Genomic DNA, 26,504 nt, shown 5'->3' with positions numbered 1-26,504 from the left:
CTGTGGCAGTTGTTGCCCTTGACCTTGTGTGTTTGTTCTTGGGGTTCCCTGATTAACATGCCCTCTCCTCCTTAACCATAAAGGGCCCACAGTGAGTGAGTGGGTGGGTGGATGGATGGATGGACAGACAGATGGACCGATGGACAGATGGGCGGACAGATGGACAGATGGATGGATGGATGGATGGTCAGACAGATAGGTGGATGGATGGATTGACGCATGGATGGACAGATAGACAATGGATGGATAGATGGATGGATGGACAGAACTTTCTCTGATGACTCAAATGTCATCCCAAGCATCGTCTTCTCTGGGGAGCCATTCCTGACCCCCTACCTCAGGCAAACTTGCGAGCTCCCTCCTTTGTTTTCACATCCCCATGTTGCCTTACTTTGTTTTTCCCGACTACTTGAATATTTGTCCTTTGTGGGAGGTCATCCTGAGCACTGCATGGGAAAGGCAGGGCATGCTCATGGAGCTCACATTAAGTGGACACACGAGGGGAGTGAGGACCCCCCTGGCCTTCAGAGCGCCTGCAGGCACCTGCCCGGGGGTTTGCTTGGTTCCTGAAGGGAAGGGGCTGGTGCCCTGTAGAGCTGAGGTGGGAGCTGGTGCAGCTCTGCTCTGCGAGGTCTTGGCACCTCAGTAAAGCTGCCAGGTGCACGTGCACACATCTACAAACCCAGACACTGGTGAGCAACGGTCATTCCTCCTGCACAGCTGCCTGGGCTGCACTCTCTGTCATCTGAGGCCAGATGTTCTGGACTTGGCCCCTTGGAGAGATGTTCTGAACTTGGCCATTGCGTTATGTATGTTCTGTTGTCATTTAATGTTATTCTCGTTTCCTCTTATTTTTTCTTCTTGCTCATGATAAATTACAAAATCCTTTATGTTCTGGTTTCCTCACATTATTTTGTTTGGACCCGTCTTCTTCCCTAAAGAGGATTCAGAAAACCAAGTCTGGCGCGGTTCCCACGTCCCACACTCAGTGAGGCTGGAGCCTGCTGGTGCCCACGCCACCACCTCAGTCATGCCCCGATCCTCATGTCCCAAACAACAGAGCATCTCGCCTCTGCTGTCTCCTGTCTCAGGTGGGCCACCACCCTGCTACCAGAGAAACCTTCCTGAGTCCACATTTACTTATATAACTCCTTTTCTTCAGGCCCCTGAGTAACCTCACTATCCATATGATTAAGTCCAGTGCCTCAGCATCTGTTCTCTTATTAAAGAAACTGATCAAGTCCCTGCTGTGTGTCCTCATCTACCTTCCAGCTCCCAGCCTCCGCACTCCACCATAGGGATGGTGAGTGCCAGCTCCCAGCCTCCGCACTCCACTGTAGGGATGGTGAGTGTCAGCTCCCAGCCTTTGCACTCCACCATAGGGATGGTGAGTGTCAGATGCTCCCAGGTGCGGGCTCCTGTGCATGCCAGAGGCTCTTCAATGCCTCTTAGTGTGATACGGTTAGAGCGCATTTGTAGGTGCACATACCTGTCTCCTTAGACAACTTCATTTTGCACCCTAGTGCCTGGCATAGACTCTCTCACACTGTGGAGGTGCTTAATAAATAATTGTTGAATGACTAATACATCGTAGACCATTTTTTCTCAAAAGCATGCACTATTGACTGAGCATATGTGTCAAACGCTGTATGAATATAGAGATTTGAGCTCCTGAGGAGGAAAGGCGAAATATTATATTATAATGAGATTAAAGTTTTGTAAAAGAGGTGCCATAGAAACAGAGGAAGGGGCAATTAGTTCACGATGGAGGGGTTGAGGCTGCCTCCCCAAAGGGTCGATATTTACAACAAATCTAAAGAATGAGTAGAATTTCTACAGATGGTACTGGGGCAACTGGACACCCACAGGCAGACACTCCAAATCCAGCCCCACCCACTCCATACACAACACTAACTCACAATGGGTCAAAGACCTAAAGGCAAGAGATAAAATTATAAAAGCGCATGGACATGTGTCTTTGTGATCTTAGATTAAGCGGTGGTTTCTTAGAGATGATACCCAAAGCGCAAAGTACAAGCAACAAAAGAAAAAAAATAAACCAGTTGAGCTTTAACAAAATTAAGTTTTTTGTGTTTCAGAGGTTACCATCAAAGAAGGAAACTCATGTAATTAGGTAAAATGTTTGCAAAGCGTATGTGTAAAATAGGTTTATATTTAGAAGAACTCCTACAACACATAAAAAGACAACTAAGCAGAGAACGGGGTGGGCAGAGGGTGTGAACAGGCAGTTCACCCACTGAAGGTGTGAAAAGACACTGGACATCATTGGCCAGCCGGGAAATGGAAATCAAAATACAAAAAGACACCATTGCCCATGTGTTAGGATGGCTGTAATGGCAGAGACAGACAATCGTAAATGTTGGCAAAATTCTGGAGAAATTGGGACCTTCGTACATGACCAATGGGAATAGAAAATCGTGCAGCCTCTTTGGAAAACCACCTGGCATTTCCTCAGAAGTTTAAACATAGAGTTGCCATATGACCATAAATCCCATTTCTTGGTACATACCCAAGAGAAATGAAACATATGTCCACTAAAAAAAACTCATACCTGATTGCTTACAGAGGCGTTATTCATGATACTCAAAGATAGAAACAACCCAGGTCAAGTATCTGGAAACGGAGGGGTGGATAAATATGCTTTGGTTCATCCATGCAATGGAATCTTCTCTAGCAATAAAGGAATGGAGCACCGATGCGTGCTGCGACACAGGCGAACGTCAGAAACATTTTCTACGTGAAAGAAGCCAGTCATGAAAACCATAGATAGGGTTCCATTTATATGCAGTGTTCAGGACAGGCAAAGCTATGCAGAAAGTAGATTAGTGGTGGCCTGGGGCTGGGGGCAGAGAAATGAGGGTTGGCTGCCGAAGGGCATGGATTTATTTTTGGAGTGACGAAAGGTCTGCAATTGATTGTGGGGATGGCTGCACAGCTCTGTGAGTATGCTATTGAGCTGTACGCTTTCAGTGGGTGAATCATATGGTGTGTGAATGATATCTGAATAAAGCTGTTAGGAATAAATCACTTCTAAAAAAGCAATGAAGAACAGTTTTCCAGGAAAAAAAGGGCAGAGGCAGACACACTTTGTGCACAGTGGCACACATGGAGACCCCGAGGTGTGCGGGACCCTGGTGTGGCTGGGCACCGAGGGTGGGTGGTCCCAGTGTGACCGCCCTGGGGAGGACAGAGGTGCCTCCTATGCCTGACAAGCAGGGAAGGCCTCAGCATTTAGGAAATGCATCTTTTAAGGAAGAACTCTTTCCACTTCTGCACTCAAATTTCATGTTGATGTTTGTTCCTGCTATTTATGTACTATCAGTGTCTACCTTTTAATTCAAATGAAGCCATTTGGTTTCTAAATATCTTAAACGTGTCATGAATAAGATTCCCATAGGTGTCTTCTGAATGTTTTGTAATTACTCCATAGCACTTGGTCAATTTAATATTCAAGATGTGGGTAATTGGCCCAGACAAAAGTAATAAATTAAGGCGAGAACGTAACCACAAAATGGTAGAGTTCTAGAAACTTGCAGTCAGTCTGGGCATATATAAACGAATCTCCCACTATTCACAGTTCTATTTAGGAATGTGAATTTAAAGTGATGGTGCTTTTGGAGGCACTAACCGCTTTCCCATCTCCCACTGGGCATCCTTCCCTCAACCAGGGCCTCCTGCCATCCGCGGCTGCTGAGAGCGCAGGGACCTTCTCCTCAGTGTGTCTCCTTAGCCTCCTCTCACTGAGGGGAGCAGCACAAAGCCATGGGATTTGGGAATTCATTAAGGTCTTCTGCGTCAGGTTGAAAAATTAAATACTGGGTTTTTATTGAGATGCACAATGCTTAAGACACTACTAGGAAATTCTAAACCTACCACCCAAGTTTAGTGAAGACCATTGCACCTGCTTTCATGTGATGAAGATGGAATTAGAAGGATTTGTAATTGAAGGACTCCTGGAGGTTGAGCATGAACCACTGGGGATGTGTGGCATCGCCATGCAAGGGACATGCCCTGACACCAGTGCAGATGTTTATGTGAGTCTGATGGCCCACGTTGGTGGCTGGCAAGATCTTTGAGATCAGTGTGGGAGTGATGGTCCACGTCGGTAGCCGGGAAGAACTTTGAGATCAGTGCGGGAGTAATGGTCCACTTGGTGGCTAGGAAGACCTTTGAGATCAGTGTGGGAGTGATGGTCCGTGTCGGTGGCCGGGAAGGCCTTTGAGATCAGTGTAGGAGTGATGGTCCGTGTCGGTGGCCGGGAAGACCTTTGAGATCAGTGTGGGAGTGATGGTCCACGTTGGTGGCTAGGAAGGCCTTTGAGATCAGTGTGGGAGTGATGGTCCATGTGGGTGGCCGGGAAGGCCTTTGAGATCAGTGTGGGAGTGATGGTCCACGTTGGTGGCCGGGAAGACCTTTGAGATCAGTGTGGGAGTGATGGTCCACGTTGGTGGCCGGGAAGACCTTTGAGATCAGTGCGGGAGTGATGGTCCACGTTGGTGGCTAGGAAGACCTTTGAGATCAGTGTGGGAGTGATGGTCTACTTGGTGGCCGGGAAGACCTTTGAGATCAGTGTGGGAGTGATGGTCTACGTTGGTGGCTAGGAAGACCTTTGAGATCAGTGTGGGAGTGATGGCCCACATTGGTGGCTGGCAAGACCTTTGAGATCAGTGTGGGAGCAATGGTCCACGTCGGTGGCTGGCAAGACCCTTGAGATCAGTGTGGGAGTGATGGTCCACGTCGGTGGCGGGAAGACCTTTGAGATCAGTGTGGGAGTGATGGTCCACGTTGGTGGCCGGGAAGACCTTTGAGATCAGTGTGGGAGTGAAGGTCCACGTCGGTGGCTGGCAAGACCCTTGAGATCAGTGTGGGAGTGATGGTCCATTTCGGTGGCTGGCAAGACCTTTGAGATCAGTGTGGGAGTGATGGCCCACATTGGTGGCTGGCAAGACCTTTGAGGTCAGTGTAGAAGTGATGCTCCATTTCGGTGGCCGGGAAGACCTTTGAGATCAGTGTGGGAGTGGTGGCCCACATTGGTGGCTGGCAAGACCTTTGAGATCAGTCTAGGAGTGATGGCCCACATTGGTGGCTGGCAAGACCTTTGAGATCAGTGTGGGAGGTGGTGCCAGCCTGGGTAATGGCTGAGCTCAGGGCACCTGTGAAGAGGACTGGGCATAGCAGAGAGGGAGTGGCAGATGCCCTGTAGGTGGAAGTGGACGGTGAGGTTGAATGTGCAGAGAAAGGTGAATGGAGGAGGCTTCTGGGTCCGGAGTGTGGGAAGTGATGTCTTCAATGGAGTGACGGAGATGGGACCTGCACAGTCACCAGGTATTTGGCTCTATGCCTCTGAAGCTTGAGGACACCTTTGGCATAAATAAGTGGAGGTGAAAACCTTGACACTGGATGAATTTCCCAGAGAGGCTGTGAAGGCTGAGCTAAGCCACAATGTGAGAGCAGGACCCCGGGGCCATCCCATGTTTGGGAGAGAGGCCCTTTATGCTGCTGTGACATTGAAGAGACTAAGCTGGGACAGAGGCTGAGAATACCAGAAATGGAGTTGAACACGAGTGTCCTGCACACCACCCCTGGGAGGGTGGCTGGATTAATGAGAAAGCTCCACTCTACCCTTGCCTGCTTTGTTGCTGGAGAGAAGAGAATGGCAGGAACTCCACAGGCTCAGAACTCTTAGCATTGGGAGCGCATTTCAGGAGCAGAATGGCAGACTCAGAAATGGGCCACTGGGCCTGTCTCTGGGTCCCGCGGGAAGGTCTCAGCCTGCATGAGCGAGCGTCTCAGGGCCCCTCATTTGCCCGTGAGTGGAGTTCACCGTCAGCGTGCTTCCCATGTACTTCCTGATGTGATTTCTTCAGGTGTTTCTTAACTACTGAGGCCTAAATACAACTTTCTTCTATTTCTCTGCTCTTAGGTATTTCTCTTCTGCACATAAAAAGCTAGGAAAGAGATTGCACTGAACAATCTTTTGCTTGATGAAATATTTTGAAAATTGTTAAAAACGAAACTAGAATAATTCCTTATATGACTGAGTGAGTGACCGCAGGCAAATCACTTCATTTCTTTGGGCATATTTTTCCTGAACTGAATGAAAGACATAAACAAGCTGATTATTCACACACAGCTGTCATGGAGCTGGTGAGATTGGAGTCATGAGCAGCATTGAGTTTCATAGATTAAAAGGATATAAAAATAAAGTATTGATTACTCAGGGGTGGGCCATTTCTTTTTTAGCTAGTTTTTAACCCTGGGTGCACATCCATTAGGCAATGAGCACATATTTGGGTTGAATAATACTGAGACCTTGTTTTTCCTTAGAGATTTTAATAAGTTATTTAACTTTCCTGTCTTTTGTTTTTTTTTTTTTTTTTTTTTTTTTTTTTGAGGCAGAGTCTTGCTCTGTCACCTTGGCTAGAGTGCAGTGGTGCGATCTCGGCTCACTGCAACCTCTGCCTCCCAGGTTCAAGTGATTCTTCTGCCTCAGCCTCCTGAGTAGCTGGGACTACAGGTGCACGCTGCCATACTCGGCTAATTTTTGTATTTTTAGTAGAGATCGGGTTTCCCCATATTGGCCAGGCTGATCTTGAACTCCTGACGTTGTGATCGCCTGCATCGGCCTCCCACAGTGCTGGGATTACAGGCGTGAGCCACCGTGCCCAGCAGTCTTTCTTAGGCTAAACTTACTCTAAAAATAAATCTGCTCCCCAGAAACACCCCAAAGTCAGATATGGCATTTCAGGACGTGACAGTGGCGAGCAGAGAGGCTGAGCCGTGAGCTCACAGTTTGTCTCCAGAGCAGTTACAGTGCTGGGACCGTGCACGTCGTCCTGCCACAGCTGTGGGGGTCAGGGGCTCCACAGTGAAAGCTCTGGGAGCCGGAGACATCCTGTGTTGATCGCAGCCGCCCCCAGCACGTGGAGCAACACTAGGACTGTGGTACATGTTCAGTCATGTTCACTGAAGGAAGAAGGGAGTGAATGAATGTCTTCTCCAAGGATAGCTGAGCCTCCGTGCGTCCGTCTGGTGCTCACATGAGGATCCCGAGCAGGTAGTTATCTCGGACCGGAAGTAATAGCTTCAGGCAGAGAGAAGACGCGTTCCCTCCCTGTCTGTGCATCTGACTTTCAAGGTTGTTCCTACGGTTCATTGCTTTATTAAAGCCAGTCACTCCTGGGTTTGCCGTCACGTTGTTTCACTTCACTAAAAAAAACTGAATGAGACTTGAATTTGAATGCAATTAAGTAATTGAAGGAACTATCCTACACACGATTTATTAGTTAACATTGGAGCACACTTATGTCGGCGTGCTTCCTGATTACAGTCAGGCAGCAGGTAACAACGGGGTGACGCTCTGAGAAACGTGTCGTTAGGCAGCTCTGTTGTGTTGTCTTCACTTGTACAAATTTAAGGGATACAAGCACAGTTCTGTGACCTGGGTACGTGGCACAGTGGTGAAGTCTGGGTGAGTATTTAGGGGTTGGCTTTGTGCTACGGGTATTTTTTCTTTATACATCAACTATCTGCAGTTTAAACATCGGTTTTCAAATTAGAAATTAACCCATGTTCACGAGAATGTTACTTTGAATTCTTGTCTCCTTTCCATAACCCGTGCAACCAGCAATATTGTTACCACAGTTTCTCCCTGAGAAATAACTTCTAAAAATTTACTGTCATCCTGGGCTTTTACTTAGCATTTATAAATATACATGACTAGTGTTATTAGAATATTATCAATGACTATCTCCTAGCATAGTACCTGACACAAGGTAGGTTTTCTATGAATATTAAGTCAGTATTAAAGAATACACATCCAAAAATATTTTTAAAAATGAGATAGTGTTTTACCTTTTGCTCTTTCTGTTTTTAATGTTGGATACTTTTCCATTTGAGCAGATAAGATTCAATAGCATCCACAAATTATATTTGTTGATTTATTTTTGTGACAGGGTCTCTCTCTGTCCCCCAGGCTGGAGTGCACTGGTGTATTTTGGCTCACTGCAGCCTCAAATTCCCAGGCCTAGGTGATCCCACCTCGACCTCCCAGAGTGCTGGGATTATAAGTGCAAGCCACGGTGCCGGGCTGAAGTATAAGTTATTGAAGCATCACTCAGTTGATGATGAGTGGAGTTTTTGGCCTCTGTGTCAGGTCATGTTGGAATGCAGTCGTGATCGTGGAGTCAGGTCATCGTGTCATACAGCCATGTGGCCATGTTGTCATATAGTCATTGTCATACCATCACGTTGTTATCTTGTGCTAGGGTCGTGGTGTCCCATAGTCACGTCACATCATCACACTGTTGCACGGCCGTGTCCTGTAGGTGTGTTGCATATTCTCCCATTATGTTGTCTTAGGGTCATGTGTCCTATGGCCACGTCACAGTATTGTGTTGTCACGTGAGCCTGTTTTCCCACAGTCATGTTGTCCCGTGTCATGGTGTCACAGTCATGTCATGTCACAGTTGTTACACTGTGGTATTGTCACATGGGTGTGTTGTGTTGTCCTCGGTCATGGTATCACAGTCACATCATCACCGTGGCACACTGTGGTGTTGTCACATGGGTGTGTTGTGTTGTCCTGGGTCATGGTATCACAGTCACATCATCACCGTGGCACACAGTGGTGTTGTCACGTGGGTGTGTTGTGTTGTCCTGGGTCACAGTGTCACAGTCACGTCATCACCATGTCACAGTGTGGTGTTGTCATGTGGGTGTGTTGTGTTCTCCTGGGTCATGGTGTCACAGTCACGTCATCACCATGGCACACAGTGGTGTTGTCACGTGGGTGTGTTGTGTTGTCCTGGGTCACAGTGTCACAGTCACGTCATCACCGTGGCACACTGTGGTGTTGTCAGGTGGGTGTGTTGTGTTCTCCTGGGTCATGGTGTCACAGTCATGTCACAGTCACATCATATCACACTGTGGTGTCACATGGGTGTGTTGTGTTGTCCTGGGTCACGGTGTCACAGTCACATCATCACAATGTTACATGGTGGTTGTGTCACATGGTGTGTTGTGTTGTCTCACAGTCATGTCCTGCGTCCTGGTGTCCCACGGTCGTGTTATATCAATTGCTTGCACGAGTGAGGGCCTTTTCACATAATCTTGACAAAGGGTCATAGTTTCATGCTCTCTGCTGTGTGAGAAGTGCCAGCGAGGCCGCCGGGTGTCATGGCTGGGCAGTGGCCATGGCGGCCTGGCAGGCCTGCTGTCATCTAGAGCTCCTGTTGAAGCGTGGCTGGACGCGGTGCCTCCAGGTGGGTGCTGACATGGAGCCTTTCTTGATGAGCACAGCAAAGGATCCTGTCGTGTGCTCGGAGACTTGGAAGAGGACAGACGTTGGCGGTTTTCTCTCTCTGTCTCTTAGTCGCTGTGGCAGCTGGAGGGAGGCAGAGGAGGACAGAGGACGGGGGAGGCAACAAATTAGTGCAATTGTCACAGCAGCCCAGTGCTGGGCCTCGCATCTAGGCACCCCCACGAGCCTCCCAGCACTGGCCCTCTTCCCGCTGTCCCTCCGCTGCCTGCACAGCCCAGCCTACGGCAAATGCCGCCCACGCCCAGGCCTGTCCCCGCGTGGCTTCCTGCAGAAGGAGCACAGATGCTCTTTGCATTCACGCCTAGGTTGGAACCAGCCTCGGGAAAGTGGTACCCATCCCCAGCAACGCTGAGCTTGTCTTCGCCCTGAGGACCTCCAGCCAAGGGCCCGGGCCGTGTCCACCATACATGGCTGCAGCAGCTGGGTGGTTCCCGTGTGTGCCGTTTCTTCCTGGGGCTCCAGGAGAGCTGCCAGGGCTCCTTTATCTCCCGACTCCTTCGGCTGCTACTGTGCACCCCTCCCCGGGTTGGTGTCAGGAGGGAGGGCGGGTGCTGCGGAGGCCGAGTCCATGCAGAAGCCAGAGATAGCGTGCACTAGGCTTCACAGACCTCAAAGCTGCCTCTCCAAAAATATGTGCCTAAATTTAGGGTAGCCTCCATAGATAAAATGCTCTATGAATTTACACAGGAGATGCTGCAGTTTCCTCTTTTCTAGGAGATTAAAATAAGGCACCTTGTGCCAGAAAACACTGGGCTGGGCGTTTGCTGTTCACGTCTGGAGCTTGGGGAATGAGCCGGTTCTCAGTGGGCCGCGTGTGGTGGAGGTTCAGGTTCCGCTACACAAAACCATGAGACAGATTACTCCATCTGTGTCAATTAGCATAGATCAGAGTGGTCTTCTCCTAATTTAAGTGAGACTCTGCACTAATGATGATGAATCCACAGTGTATTGCGGTTAATTCTTCTCTACGTTGTGAATATTTTTTAATGGGTGTTCCCTGGGGAAGAATTCATTGAAAGGGTGCATGCTGCTGTTAGTAAGCTTGCTGTGTGTTCAGCTTGCTGGGTGATTTTAAACATATGTGACCTGTGATGAAGATGAACTCTGTGGGGAAAGCCTTGAATCTGTCGTCAGTTTTGGCGCACATTTTGGGTCGCGGTGGACGAGTGGTGCGGGACCACAGTCTCTGATCCATGTTTGAGTAAGCCGCCTCGTGAGGCTTCCAGTCCCTCCTGGGCGCATGGAGTAGGGACAGCCATGGCCAGGGGGGCCGAGTTGAACCCCGTGTTCCTGTGGGCTCAGCACTGAGGGCTGGTCACAGATCCCACCCTTGCAGGTCTCAGTCTGCCTCTCCCTTCCCTGAAATCAGTGCCTCCCACAGGCACCATGGTGAAGCTGGCATCTGCCCTGCCCTGGGGGAACCGCGGGCACATCCAGGACTCTGCTCTGTCCCCGTCATGTGGCCTCCGATGGGTCCATCAAGGCATTATGGTCTCCTCCATGTGGGAGGCCAGAGTGGATCCTGCAGTTCCTGACACACGTGTTCACTCCGTGTTCCTGAGTGTCCTGCCAAGGTCTCAGTGGTTACATTTAGGAACTTGTTGATTAAATAAGATGAAGCGGACTCCTATGCCGTGGGCCTCCTCGGAGCCTCTAGTTTGGGAGTGGCTGTCATGAACTTACCGTGGGGGGCGATAATTGGCAGCACTGACTTTTTATTTGGGGAAAATAACGATCTGTGGCCTAAGACGGCTTCTCGCATCTCGATTCCAAAATAGGCTTTCAGAGCCTCGTGCTCTCTTTCAAAGCAGTTTTTTGTCCGTATGACTCAATGGCGTCTTTCCTGGGAACTTCCTGCCTTAGCTCTTCTCAGGACGAGACGAAAAATCCCTTTTGGGTTTCGGGGGTCGAGTGAGTGTGCAGAGTTGTTGACTTTTGGATTTTAGCTTCCCTGGCCCATGTAGTTCACTGCACTCCCGCAAAGACCGCTCCTGCCTTTTCCTCCGTGGGCCTCACTCCCTGGCCCTCTCATCCTGCCCGGGCGCTGTGTGTGTCCTCTCCTGCCGGGCTGTGTGTGTGTCCTCTCCTGCCCGGGTGCTGTGTGTGTGTCCTCTCCTGCCCGGGTGCTGTGTGTGTGTCCTCTCATCCTGCCTGGGTGCTGTGTGTGTGTCCTCTCCTGCCCGGGGCGCTGTGTGTGTGTGTCCTCTCCTGCCCGGGTGCTGTGTGTGTGTCCTCTCATCCTGCTCGGGTGCTGTGTGTGTGTGTCCTCTCCTGCCTGGGTGCTATGTGTGTGTGTCCTCTCATCCTGCCCGGGTGCTGTGTGTGTGCTCAGGGACACAGTCACGTCCGCACCTCCTGCAATCAGATGCCCGCGAGGGGAGTCTCACCTTGGAAACTGAGGGGAAACTGACTGTGGGCCCTCTGTTCCCAAGCGAGAGGCCCTCTGCTCCCCACTTTCTGCAGAATTTGTGAAGGGGTGGTGACTGCGTTTCCAGGTTAACTAAAGCTGAGGGTCTGCTTCAGTGATGGCAACGATGGGATGGCCCAAGCCTGAGCTGGCTGCCCCGTGTCCCCTCGGTGACAGGAGCCCCGCCTCCCTCCACAGCTTTTGTGAATGGTAGTGGCTGGGATTGAGGTGGCCCCGTGCGTGGACCATGGCCTGCCCCATTCCTCTCACACAGAGCAGTGTGGCCCTGGGCCCAGGGCTCCTTTGTCCGACGGCTGCTCCTTCAGGTCCTGCCCCGCGGCCCCGACGTCTTCTCTCCCCTCCCCTACACCGGCGCCCGTGAAGGCAGGTGGAGTCAGAAGTGTCTACCCCGCGGCATGTGGCTCTGTCTCCCCGAAGTCGGGAGAGCTCGGTAGAGCCGTCAGTCACAGTTTTAAAGGACGATTCATGCTCTTTCCTTTCCACCAACCCTCTCCCGCTCACCCACAGAGCCCGACCTGCCACACACACAGCTCCCACGTGGGCTCTGTCCCCGCCCCGCCCAGCCACCAAGGTCACCTTCCAAAGGAACCATGAGAGCCTGTGAGGCTGTGCCTCAAAATCCCTTGTTGCCTCCCAATTTTTATTTTGAGCAACACCTCAACTCCCTTTTTAATGTTCCACTCCCTCCTGAATGCTCTCCGCTCACCTCCCTGCCTGCCCCTCCATCCCCCGCCCCATCCTTCCCGGCAGATGCTGCTGCTGCTGCTGTCCCCTTGCTGTCCACCTTGTCCGTGCCTTTCCTGGGACGTCTGTGCTCCCTCCCCAGATTCCTATTTAAAATACTGCTTGTCCTTCAAGGTTCAGGCCAGATGGCGTCATGTGGCATCTCCTCTGTGGGCCCTGGGCTGTCAAATGGGATGGCAGAGTGTGTGCCTCTGTGGCTGCTGTGGAGGGGCCATTGTCTTTCTGAGGGCTTCGGCAGGCCAGCGCTGATGTGGAAGAGCCGGTGTCCTCCCCAGGGCCTCTGCAGGCCAGCGCTGGCGTGGAAGAGCCGGTGTCTTCCAGAGGGCCTCTGCAGGCCAGCGCTGGCGTGGAAGAGCCGGTGTCCTCCTGAGGGCCTCTGCAGGGCAGCGCTGTCGTGGAAGAGCCGGTGTCTTCCCGAGGGCCTCTGCAGGCCAGCGCTGGCGTGGAAGAGCCTGTGTCCTCCCAAGGGCCTCTGCAGGCCAGTGTTGGCGTGGAAGAGCCAGTGTTCTCCCGAAGGCCTCTGCAGGCCATCGCCATCCCTGCAGCCTTGATATCTGATGCACATGCTCATTCCCCCTCCCACCCTTGTGGGCTCAGGGTCCTTGACACTAGTTCAGGTCTGGGGGTTGGGTCACCTGCCTGCATGTTCTCAGGAAAGTAGATGGAAGCTGGCTTTGAGCTCAGGCCTACCCGGCCCCCAAGTCTGAATTCTTTCCCATGAAGACCTTGGGCTTGTGTGTCTGTGCACTTGCTACAGCTTCCTTGTGTGAGGATCACCTGTAAATGCCACGCTCCCACAGTGTCTGTGTCTGTTCTGCAGGCAGAGCCAAGTTCATAGTCACCGAGGGACCTACTTAAGTGGGACTCAGTACCCATGGATCTTAGTGTTTCCCTGAAAGATAATACACATTTGCTCATAACTTTTGTGCCTGAAAGGAGATGTAAGAGAGCTGTAGCTAAAGTCAAGGTTTCCATATTGAAACTGGGATAAAATATACCGTTCTTATTTCATCTAAGTAATTTGTGTTCAGCCATATATAATTAAGAAAGTATATTTGCTGTGTGCATATGATAGGTCGTTATTACCAAACACCGCATGTTTTCATTCATAAGTGGGAGTTGAACAATGAGAACACATGGACATTGAGGGGAATATGACACACTGGGGCCTGTCGAGGGGTGGTGGGGGGTGACGGGAGGGAGAGCATTAGAACAAATACCTATTGCATGTGGGGCTTAAAACCTAGATGATGGATTGATGGGTGCAGAAAACCACCATGGCACATGTATACCTATGTAACCTGCACGTTCTGCACATGTATCCCAGAACTTAGTAAAATTTAAAAAAATTTTTTTAAAAAGTCTCAAAAGTAAAAATGTAATCTGTAAAACATTTGCCAAGGGTAGCTTTTGAAATAAAAGTTGCTGGCATGCAAGGTCACAGCTGGCTTTGTTTATGGAGGGGTCCACTGGTTCTGGCGTGGTCAGGCGGCGTCATCTTAAAGTTGTAGTTTTGTTGTTGCCGATACTGAATCTTTTTAACTGCATGGTTGAGACCCCGTGGGTGTAACAGCTTCTCTCTGTCTCTGTTTTCAGAATCGCAGTGCACGCTCTGCGGGGAGCCGGAAGGTGAGTACCTGACATGCTGCCTGTGGTGGGTAGGGGTCCGCGCAGCTCACAGGTTTGTGGCTGGCGACAGTCTGCCATGGAACGTGTTAGAAAGAACCTTGAACGTTGAGGACGCGGTCTGTGTGCTGTTTGATACGAACGTGAGTAAAATAATTGAAGCAAAGTGCAGGGTAAGTGTTAGGACTGAGCAGCTCGCCTCTGAAGAATTGGCTTTACCATCAAATTGCAATATTTTCTTTATTTTTTTTGTTCTGGATCGATAAATTTCCATCAGCTTCTGCGAGGTAACAGATGCTGATAGAGGCTTATTGGCTTTAAGTGCATTCGCCAAGGTGCCAATGAGCCGCAGGCTGAGTCGGATCTGGGAAGCCGTTCCCGACTGCCGGTGGTTTAGCCTGAGAGTGTGTGGGGCCTTTGCTGGCCGTGAGTGATGTTCATCAGTGTTGCTTATTTAACTTTCTGCGCAAGTCTCGTGTGTTTAAAGCACGTGGCAAAGTAGGGCCCTTGAGTCTGTCATTTGTTGACTGTTTGCAATTAGTGAAAGCCAGCATTGATGTAATATTTTTCAATGGTCTAATTAGAAAGAATAAGGAAAATGTGATAAGCACCTGACCCCTATTAATGGGGGCTCTGAATTAACTGGGGCTTTGATTTCGAGGTCTGCTTTCAGCACAAAGAGGCAAATTGGCTAGAAAATGAGTCAGCCTTGGGGAACTCGGGACACAGCCAACCCCAGGAATGTGCCTTTGGGTCAGAGCCCAGCCCAGCTCTGTTCCCACGGGGAGAGGTGATCCCAACGCGTGACTCTAAGGGCCGAATATTAAAGGCCTCTGTATACTCAGGGCCACAGAAGCTCAATTGTGTCCACTGGAAAGGCTCTTACCCGCAACTTAAAACATAAAAATGAACAAGTCAGTATAGGGTTAACTTGGAACTTCTATCAAACACTTAATTCCCTCATTTGGTGGTTAAGGGAAGTATGACAAGGTTTTAAAACCTTTTCCTGAGTCATTTAGTAGGCATGTAATGCACAGATATATCCATGGTAAAGTCAGTTACTGTACAGTTTTAAATCTTAAGCTTCACTTTCATGCAAAACATCAGACTTTGGACCCCTGACGTTTCCAGAGTCAAAAGTAATGTGATGTTTTAGAGTCAGGTGAGTGGGGACTGTTCCCGGGTGGAGCCTGGGATGCTGGTCTGGGTGTGACAGAGGCCGCCTGTGATGGGGAAGCCACAGGTCCTTTCCCCTGGAGACCCCAAGGCTGCTGCAGGGGATGATGACATTCTGCAGTCTGTCTGTTGGGTGTTTGAAAGCTTTATTATTTATGATCATTATAACTTCCGTTGCCGTTCCCACCAGGGAAAGCATATCATGCTTTGAGTTCATTTTTCATTCTCTTTCCCCCAACCCCTTACCGAGAGTTTTCAGTGTGTGAGAGAAACTGTGAAATATAAAACCTTGTAAATAGTGGTTTGAACACATTGCATCTTGCTTTTCGTCTACTTGTTTCTAATAACAAATGTCTGCCTCTGCCAAGGACAGTGGCCCATTTGGGGTGTGTTTTTTTGTCACATGCCACTTAGTACTGTCACAAAAGAAGAGTTTTTTCCCAGTAAGTCAGAGTCCGTGATGTTTGGAGGCGAGGGTTTCGAGCGAATGAAGGCCGGTAAATCACCCCGGAGTCCTGGCTCAGGGATGGATATTGGATGAATTCTGGGGACGTTCTAGGTCATGGCATTGACTCTAGAAAGGACCTTGGCTCACCCAGGCTGACTTGAGGTGACCATAGTTGTCCAGAGCACGGGGAGGTGAGCTGGCTCCATCACCGCACTCCAGCCTTAGGTCTGTGACCTCTGAGGCCCAGCACCACTGACGTCAGACCAGAGTGCGTGGTCCTGGATGATCCCAGGGTCACTTCCCCTGGTCACCTGCCTTTGATCGGCCTCCACATCACAGACACTGTCGGCTCCCAGCAAATGTGTGACAGTGGCATGAGGAGGGGAAGAAATGTGTTTGTTCCTGCCACAGAGGGCAGGTCAGCTTCCAGATCTTTAAAGCGAGACAGACTGGGAGGGCAGGTCAGCTTCCAGACCTTCAAAACCAGGCAGACTGGGAGGACAGGTCTGCTTCCAGATATTTAAAGTGAGTGAGACTGGGAGGGCGGGTCAGCTTCCAGACCTTTAAAACAAGACAGACTGGGAGGACAGGTCAGCTTCCAGATCTTTAAAACCAGACAGACTGGGAGGGCAGGTCAGCTTCCAGATCTTTAAAACCAGACAGACTGGGAGGGCAGGTCAGCTTCCAGATCTTTAAAACCAGGCAGACTGGGAGGACAGGTCTGCTTCCAGATATTTAAAGTGAGTGAGACTGGGAGGGCGGGTCAGCTTCCAGACCTTTAAAACCAGACAGACTGGGAGGACACGTCAGCTTCCAGATCTTTAAAACCAGACAGACTGGGAGGGCAGGTCAGCTTCCAGATCTTTAAAGTGAGACAGACTGGACTCCAAATAAGAAGACTCCGCCTGTGCGGTGGGGAGCCCCTCAGAAGTCGGGGGGCTCTCCAGCCGAGGGTGGGGGTGGGGTGCGGCTCGCTGCTCTGGCCTGCCCCTCCTCACTGGGCCGCGATTCTCTGAAGCCGCCCCGTGTTTCAGATGTACAAGTGCAGTTGCCCCAGATCAGGGAGGAGGAAGGGTTCGTGGCGAGGTCTCAGCTGTGCTTCAGTTTTTGCAAAGCGCTGTCATATGAATATTCATACATTTTTAAAATCATTTAAGTAATTAGTCTAAGTGAGAGCGGGCTGGGCGCAGAGAGTAGAATCTGAAATCAGCCTTTTTGTTCGGTAATTTCTTCGGCAGCTTCTGTGAGTTAACTCATAAATGTCGTGGCACAGAAATGACCAGCCAGAGGCTGGCGGCAGTGTGTGTGGCTTGGATGTGGGTGTGCAGCGCTCATTACATCCAGAAGGTTAAGCCACCACCTCATTTAGCGTCTCACTTTCTTGTCAGAAAGCTGTTAACAGCCTTCCATGGCTAAGCCAGTGATGTGGGAAACACCTATTTGCATTTTTATGATTCATTCTTTCTGTGAGAGCTAGTTCTTTGGATACAGGTTGATACAGATTGAATAATTAGCCTGGTCTCAGATGATAATATCTGTCAAACGCGACCAGGGACAAAGTTTACAGGATGCCGGAGACCTCAGAATTCTACAGTTGGGGAATCTCTATAATGGTGTGGCCTATTTTTCAGAAAACTTAAAATTTTAATTATTTATAAAATGTAGATCAGGATCTCAATATGCAAATTACTTACGTGTTCTGTATTACGAGGTTTTGAAACTTGTGAGACTATTTTTTCATGAGATAAAAATGTTTAATAGATTGATTGTTATTTATTGGTACCTTTGTTCCTACCAAGAATATGCAGACAGCCCAACTCTAAATCCTTGAAATGCAGCGTGGAGTGAAAATGGAGTGGCATTTTCGTTAAGGAGGGTCTCGATGCCATTTACAGGAATGCAGTTTCTGCAGTGTTCTGCTTTGCAGAGACCTCTCCTGATAATAATAAATTTACTCAGAACAATCTCAGTTGTCATAATAATTTGCCGATTTAATACTAAGACGGTCTCAATTTGTATCATTTTCATAGTGATTCTTGTTACCTTTTAGATAAAGGCAGTAATCAGTTACTATATAGCAACAAGATGGCATGCTGGTTTATCCTGACATAGCAAAAATCCGTGTGTGATATAATCTGTCAATTTAATATAGGAAAATAAGAGTACATGATTCTTTTTAAACTTTATTGACAGATGCATGATACTACATGCTTTTCAACTAGAACACAGGAAAATTTATGGACATTGGGTGGGGCCACAGATGTCAGCTCATGGATTTGTCTGTTGGTTTACATTTTTATGGCTTCATTTGTCACCACAGCAGATAGATTTTCCAATGTGGGAAGACAGATAATGATGCCTGGTGGGGCCGGGAGAACGTATTTGAAATCCACAGCGATGTAATAACAGTGTCTTAGATCTGTGTTATTTGCCCCCATTAAAACTAAGAAATAAAATAAGCTATTAATATTATTATATAAATGTAGCGTGAGAAAATGCTACAAAAATGTTGGGATACATTAACATGAAAGATTCTTTAGCAATTGAGGCCCTAAGATTGGAACTTTAAGAAGCAATAGATGATCGTGATGGCAGAAATATATATAGGATTATTTGGGTAATGTTTTAGGAATTCCAGGCTAAAAGCAAAATTCAAGTCTTAAAAAAAAACTAAGTAGTTTAAGGTAAAATATTTTCTTTCTATATCTGTTTTCATTTTTGTTGTTTTTACTTTCGTTACTGGAAAACACAGTCTGTATGCTGCCGTTGGAATTTTGGGAAGACGTACAGAATTTTATATTTTAGAATTTTGGGAAGATGTACAGAATCTTATATTTTGGAATTTTGGGAAGATGTACAGAATCTTATATTTTGGAATTTTTAGAAGACGTACAGAATCTTATATTTTAGAATTTTGGGAAGGCGTACAGAATCTTATATTTTGGAATTTTGGGAAGATGTACAGAATCTTATATTTTAGAATTTGGGGAAGACGTACAGAAACTTGTATTTTAGAATTTTGGGAAGACGTAGAGAATCTTGTATTTTAGAATTTTGGGAAGACGTAGAGAATCTTGTATTTTAGAATTTTGGGAAGACGTACAGAATCTTATATTTTACCACAACTAGGAGGAACCCAGGCTACCTCTTCTCCCTTCATAACTCATAATCAAGATATTGGGAAAGTTTGCCTGCAGTTAGTAGCATTAAGTTCTTGCTTTTTAAATAAAAGATACTCAAGATTTTCCCCACAAGTGGCTCCAAACAATGCAGTCTCCTTAGTGGTTTTTGGTTTTTAACCTTAATTGAATACGTGCTGTCTTGACAGTTTAAGACCTCTTAACAATTCTGGGGAAAAAATGGTAGGGTTGCTTCTTGAAATTGCATATTGAAGAGCTTAGAAAGTACCCCCAACCCTGTTCCCTGCTCTCTGTGGAGAGGGAGGACACCACCTTTTCCAAGAGAGCTGCCACCCTGTCTCTCTGAGACCATAGCTTTTTAATTGAACGCTTTGGATAAAAATGATCTTTTCTGATTGCTATTTGTGGTTTTTAGTAATTATTGTTGCTTAAGAACTAAAAAGTTCAACTAATATTTGAAGGAAGACAGACTCAGCTCTAGCCAGTCTGTCTTCTGGGACCTGAACATGGTTAGGGTTTTAGTGGAAATCAGAAAACAGTCTCTAGGGTGAGAGACAGAATACTGCTCCTCTCTTAGACCAGATGGAAGACTGAGTTGACCCCTGTCCTGTGCCCACTAAGAATAAATAAAATGCTGTACAATATGTAACAAAATTTATTTCAGTGGATAGTTGAGCTTGGATGAAAACAAAAGAAAAGGGATCCCCCGAGCCCCAAGAACTAAGAAGGAATTCCAACCAGGGGATCAGCACGAGTTCCAGCTGCAGTCGCTCCTGAGATGCAATCCCAGAAAGGGGCCTGGGATGGGGCTGGGATTGCGGTCTGTGCCCCGTGAGGCAGGGGTGGTGGAAACACTGGAATTGAGACTCTTGAATCAAACCCAGACACTCACCCAGCTTCCCCGTTTGTGAGAAAGAACTGGAAAAACATGCCTGAGAAAGTGTGGAGGAAGCTCTTTGCACATCCAGGGCCCTGGGTAGGATATAAAGTTACCAACGAGAAACGCCCCCTCCAGGTATGGATCTGAGATCTGAATTTATATTACCTGTGTGTTGCAGAAGGACCCCATGGTGACATTCATATGAAAGTTGTTCCAAAATCAGTTATGATTCTGTCAGAACCTAAGGGCTCTGGGAGAATCAAAATCACAAACTATCTACACGGAATTCTTGACAACATAGGGGTCAAAGGACTTCACTATAAAATAGTAGCCACTTCAGATAAACATACAGAAAACAGTATAACCCATATAAATAAACTTTAAGGAAGTGATATGGTTTGGCTGTGTCCCCACCCAAATCTCATCTTGAATTGTGGCTCCCATAATCCCCACATGCCACGGGAGGGACCCGGTGGGACGTAATTGAATCATGGGGGTGAGTCTTTCCCGTGCTGTTCTCATGATAGTGAATAAGCCTCATGAGATCTGATGGTTTTATAAAGGGAAGTTCCCCTGCACACATTCTCTTGCCTGCTGCCATGTAAGACATGCTGTTGCTCCTCCTTTGCCTTCTGCCATGATTGTGAGGCCTCCCCAGCCAAGTGGAAATCTGAGTCCATTAAACCTCTTTTTAAGAATAAATTACCCAGTCTCGAGTATTTCTTCATAGCTCTGTGAAAATGGAATAATACAGGCAATAAGAAGACACAACAGGAGAATGAATAACCAAAGCCCTAGAAATAATAGACTTGCCTAGATATTGCATACATTTATAATTATTAGACTTTCAAAAGAAACAGGAACCATAATGTGAGAATTATCTATTATGAGGAAAGAAAGACTTCACAACAAGCAGAATATCTGGAAACAAGATGGGTCGTTTAAATTGACCACTATGTGGATATATTATTATAAAGTAGATTAGACAGAGCTGAAAAGAGAGTTGCCAAACTGGAAACTAGATGTTAGGATATTACCTAGAACTTTGCATAAAAAATATGAAGGGAAATAGAGGAATTAAGGTCCATGGAAGATGGCTTGAGAAACACAAACACATGTCTGGAATTAAATGAGAAATTAAAAAAGAATGGGGAGAAAGGAGAAGCAGCATTAGTTAAAGAAGTAAAGGCCAAGATTTTCCTAGAACTGAAGAAATGTTTTGAGCCTCTTTGATCTAAAGACTCCTAAGACTGAAGCCAGACAAGTGCAGACACTCCCATAGCTTCTAAAGTGAAACCACAGAATAGGAGACAAAGAATCAATAAAGCCAGAGAGAATACAGACAAATGTACTTGATTTTCAGGAGACTTTTTATAGTCAATACTGATGCCAGATGATGTTGGAATAATGTCTGAGAATTTCTGAGACAATAAAGAGGGTGAATAGAGTACAAAATATTTAATGTAAAGGTGAATAGAAGAGGAGACAGGTAGGGGAGGGGAGAGAAAAAGGCTCAGACAACAGAAAGCACATGGTAGGATGACTCACGTATTTTTATAGATAAAATCATTGTTCAATGATAAAGGGAATCTGCTCCAAGCAGCTATAAGAACCATCTACTTTATAATAGATTCAGGATATGCAAAGAAAAAAATAATTACAAGGAGAAACCAACAAATGAAAAATTCTGACAGGAGACACCCTTGTCTAAGGACACAGAACCTCACTGAAGGGAGTGGGTCCCACCCAGGAAAAGCAGAGACACTCTGAAAGGGGTTTCCCTGGCCCCAGCATTCCCAACAGGGACGCTATCTACTATCTGCCAGAGGGGGTTCTTGCCAAGTTTACAAAGTTTAATTTTTTGCTTGACTTCAGTCCTTTTTTGGCTTATGTGGCATTTCAGGAAGCACTTACCCAAGCAGCTGTGCTTTTACTGGAAATATTAGCAGGACCCTTCTGGTTTCCAGATGAGCACAGATTCACCTGGGTGATACTCTCTCTACGGGGGAAGGTGTGGAGCAGGAAGCGGCATCTCTGCTGTCCCTTCCCAGGGTCCTCAGAAGCTCCAAGAGTCCCTCTCCCCATCACCTTGGTCTTTATGGCCAGCCATAAATAACTATTACCAAAGCATAAGTCAGATCATATCATTTCCTTCCTTAAATCCTGTCAGTTCCTCCTCTGTTGGATAAATTCCACATTTATAATCTTGCCCCTACTGGTCTGTCCAGTACTATTTGACCACATATGAAATATGCACCCTCTGTTGTCACCCACCACACACTGACATACACCTCCGTGGGTGCACCCGGGATGTTGAAGGCTTTAGGATAAAAGCATGATACAGTGACAGGAGAGGGAGGTGTTGAGTGCAGACCGAGTGTGTGTGTAGGTGTTTGTGTGTGTATTTTATGAACAAAGAGAACGCTATCGAGGAATACTTTGGAATCCGTCCTCTCTCCCCACCGTGTGTGCAGCTTCTGCTAGGATAATGAATGGCTTGCTCATTAATGCATTATCCCAGTAGAAGCTGCACACACAGTGGGGAGAGGGGATGTGTAATAGTTTGTATTAAAAATAAAAAGGGCGCAGTGGCTCACGCCTGTAATCCCAGCACATCGGGAGGCCTAGGTGGGCGGATCACAATGTCAAGAGATGAAAACCATCCTGACTAACATGGTGAAATCCTGTGTCTACTAAAAATACAAAAACAAAATTAGCCAGGCGTGGTGGTAGGCACCTGTAGTCCCAGCTACTCGGGAGGCTGAGGCAGGAGAATGGCGTGAACCCAGGAGGCAGAGCTTGCAGTGAGCCGAGATCGCGCCACTGCACTCCAGACTGGGCAACAGAGCAAGACTTCATCTCTAAATAAATAAATAAAATAAAAAGGTCGTCTGGGCTCAGTGGCTCATGCCTGTAATCCCAGCACTTTGGCAGGCCGAGGCGGTGGATCACTTGAGGTCAGGAGCTTGAGACCCGCCTGACCAACATGGTGAAACCGCATCTCTACTAAAAATACAAAAATTAGCCAGGTGTGGTGGGCGCCTGTAATCCCAGCTACTTGGGAGGCTGAGAATCACTTGAATCCAGGAGGTGGAGGTTGCAGCGAGCCGAGATTGTGCCACTGCACTCCAGCCTGGGAGACAGAGCGAAATTCCCACTGAAAATAAAATTAATGAATAAATAACTAGGTCTAGAAAAAGACCTCCAGGGTCAGCTCAGACACCCTTTCCCTGATGAGACCCCCACGTCCTCCCTGTCACTGGCCCCCTGCCTAGCAACTCTGTTGGACTTCGTTTGCCATCCCTTCGCTTTTTCTCCTCTGCAGATGTCTGTTGGAGTAGAATGTGTGTCCCACGCTGAGCTCAGTGCTGGTTCTATGGGAACTCTGGGCAAGGGGACTGATTTTCCTCCATTACACCCACCCTAGTCCTCTGCATTTCATAGCCGTGCGTTTTTGAATCAAGTGCATAAAGCTGGCTTAATGGATGTCTGTTCTTATTACAATATAAGTGCTGCATTTAGAATCAGAGGTGAAGCCACAGCTATGAAATATGATAAGACAGAGTGAAACGGGGATGAATTGCACATACCATCTGGTGTCTGAGACTGCGACAATCACCCATTTATGCAGAATGATAAAAAATTCACAAATACACCCTAGTTTGCAAATTTCTTTCTTTTTAAGAAATAATATCGAAGATCAGAGGTTCAGGTATTCTGGTGCTGAAACAATTTTACCTCAATGATAGACTCAGGAATACCTAAATATTTTATATTTTTGGTCACTGGGTAATTTAAACATCAGGCCATGGGTTTAGTGTGATTGGAGAAAATACTCTCTATTTTCTTGTTGCTAAACATGCCTAATTGTTGAATTTTGAAGCCTATTTGGGAGATGGAAATATATGCAATTGCATGTTGAGGAAAAGAAATATTAGAATTATTCTCAGTAATTCCTGATAAGCTCATTTGCAATATTGAAAAAATCGGCCAAAGAGAGAAATTGAATGTGGGAGAGAGTCTGACAGCTGTCTTCCATGTTAGAGTGTTGCCATCTCCAAAGCAAGAACTATGTTTTAAAATTAGAACATCATTCGTGCCATCTCACAAGAAGCATAAAATGCCCCCAATTTAATGTCTTTCCGTTGATCTGCTGAGAGTCAAGTATCCTTAAGAGAATTCTTACCATCTTCCTGAGCTCCAGGAATACAAAGATGTTGAGTGGTTATTAGATTTCCTGAGAGTTACATGTCTCTGCAGAAGCCACATTATCTCAACTTACTACTTGTTTCTTTAAAAATGTAAAAACATTTCCTAATCGTGAACCTCATGTTGCACGCTGGGAAATGTGAGCATTGTCCTGGGGTCTCAGTCTGACGTGGCAGGTGCCAAGACATTTTCAAAGACAAAGAAGCTTTTATTTGTCTTAGACTTTCAGGCTAAGTCAGCTTTGTGGCAGAATGACATGGCCAGAGCCAACAGCAGTGGGGCCCTGAGATCTGTCTGCAGCTGATTCTGCAGGCGGCTCAGCTGTGGTCCTTGGTCTGAGATGAATCTTGGAGGGAGACCAGAGAAAAGGAACAGAATTCCCTGATGAACCAGTAGGGCATACAGATGTGAATTCATCAAGTCTAAATATTCTGGGCTCCTAAGCAACTGCACATCAGCTCACCCCTTCATCGGTGGGCCCATCTGCCCCTCTTCTCCGGGCCATGTTCGTTGCTGCTTCCTTCCCTGCACTTCTCCTGGATTTTCTTCGTATTTTCCTGCCTGCATTTCACAGCAGTAAATGAGTCCCAGGACACCATGCTGGGTGCTGGGAGGAGGAGCCAGAGGTTGTTCCAGCCTTGAGCTCCCAGCCTGCAGAGGCTCCTGGTACAGGGAGGACCGGACCTACTAGAAAGACCACCCCGTGTGGCACCGTGGCTTCACAGGGCAGGTGTGGTGAGCCCAGGTTAGAGCCATCCATCTTCCTGTGACACTTGCTCCAGGGCTTGTGTTTATACATTTGAGCTGGGTTTTAGATATTCTTTGTCTGTTTATGTGACTGGGAGAAATAAGAAACCCTCCACCCTGAAACCCCGTATTATTGTGGCTGTGAATCCCTAATTGTGCCCTCCTCTCTGATTGGTACATCTAACAATAATGTTACCAATTACGAAGGACTGAAATTTTTGCAGCACCCACCTTTATAAAATAACCTTGGAAGGAAAACACCCCAGAATAGAATGACTGTGCACCCCCCTCTCCCAGCCAATCTTGTGATCAGATGACCCAGAACTCAAGCTGTGAACCTAGAAATAAGCAAAAAAGGCTGGCGAGGAATTTTAGACACTGGCATTGTATTTTTAAAGCTAGAGAATCACCGTGGTGTAATGGGCGCGCCAGAAGCCCTGGAACCAAAAAGGCAAACTCGCTGCCTGACTCATTTTCCAAAAAAAGTTGAACTAAATCTTCATCTCCTCTTCATGGACCGTGGAGAGGCACGTGCAGAATCCTGCGTGTGGAAGAAATTGTGCGTCTTGAAACTGGTATTTTCCTGGGTGGGGAGCGTTTTCGTCACAGGCCTTGCCCTTCTCAACATGCAGTAATGGGTGGTCTTTGCCCATTTCCTTTGGGGTTCTGGTCTCTCCTAAGGAAGTAGACCCTCTTCCTTCTCCCTGTGGACACCTGTATTCCACTCAGAGCCCACATCTTGGTTGACTGACCATGATGCAAAGCTTTCTCCTGCTGGCCATGGGTTGCTTTGATTTTTAAAAACCGGGTGGGTCTTGTCTCACCAAGATGGGAAGCCACGTGCAGGACTCTGTATTCAGTCAACAGCATGGCATTGAGAATATGAGAGCTGTGAACCGTATACACAGAAGGGACTTGGATCAACAGAGAAGCAACGTCTGCGGACGTGCTGGAACAACCGCTCTGAAAAATGTCCAGAAATAGAAGGAAAAGTAGCACCTGTGATGTGGGCAATGGGGAGAATGAATGTGGTTATTGATCATCACAGCCTCATTGACTTAGAGGATGCAGAAGCATTTGTTTTGCTTTAAAAATCATTTTCAGTGTACGTGTCCTCTGTTTCCACTCTTGCCTTACGTCCAAGATTGACTTTCCTCAGGAGAAATGCAGGCTTCAAGCCTAGTGGACAGAGTCAGGCCACCTCTTTGCCATTAATTCGAAGTAGGGGCTTCTTAAGAACGTAATTTCTCTGGCTCTGACGTTCTCCTGGTAAAATTTCATTTGCCTTAAAATTGTGTGTCTTTGTGTGTGTCTATTTGTGTGTCTGTGTGTGTGTGTCTCTGTGTGTGTGTCTACATCTCTCTGTGTGTCTCTGTGTGTGTCTACCTCTCTCTGTGTGTCTGTGTGTGTGTCTACCTCTCTCTGTGTGTGTCTACAGAGTGAAACCTCTGCTCTCAGGGTCTGGTTTTTATTTTCTGGATGTTCTGCATAAATTTGGTTTCCACGACTGTATGCACCATTGCCCTGCTACTTAGTAAAACTCTGTTTCTTATTGTTAGACGTGTTGCAAAAAGGCAGATGGGAAGTGATTTTTTAAATTTCAGAATTGTAATGACCAATGACCCATTTCCTAATATTGCAATTCTCAAATGCTTTCCCCACGTCTTCATGAAATCAGTCATAGTTAATTTTGGCAGATTAACCATTACCAAATTAAATGATTAAATAATTAATTAAATTATAAACCCACAAAAAAGAAAATA

At 47.2% G+C, this 26,504-nt stretch overlaps 1 protein-coding gene across 2 annotated transcripts in view; it reads left to right on the top strand.

Annotated features, from left to right (window-relative positions):
- The window catches only part of DLGAP2 (DLG associated protein 2), a 921,880-nt gene that overhangs the window by 500,738 nt on the left and 394,638 nt on the right, over positions 1-26,504 (top strand). For both annotated transcript variants that reach the window (XM_030812421.1, XM_003271382.4), the window contains one exon: positions 14,112-14,144. In XM_030812421.1, the coding sequence (XP_030668281.1) occupies positions 14,112-14,144 (33 nt within the window). The remainder of the gene's footprint in view (positions 1-14,111; positions 14,145-26,504) is intronic.

This window comes from Nomascus leucogenys, chromosome 4 (assembly GCF_006542625.1).
Source record: "Nomascus leucogenys isolate Asia chromosome 4, Asia_NLE_v1, whole genome shotgun sequence".
Classification (NCBI taxonomy): Eukaryota; Metazoa; Chordata; class Mammalia; order Primates; family Hylobatidae; genus Nomascus; species Nomascus leucogenys.
This window is presented reverse-complemented; position numbering and strand designations above follow the sequence as displayed.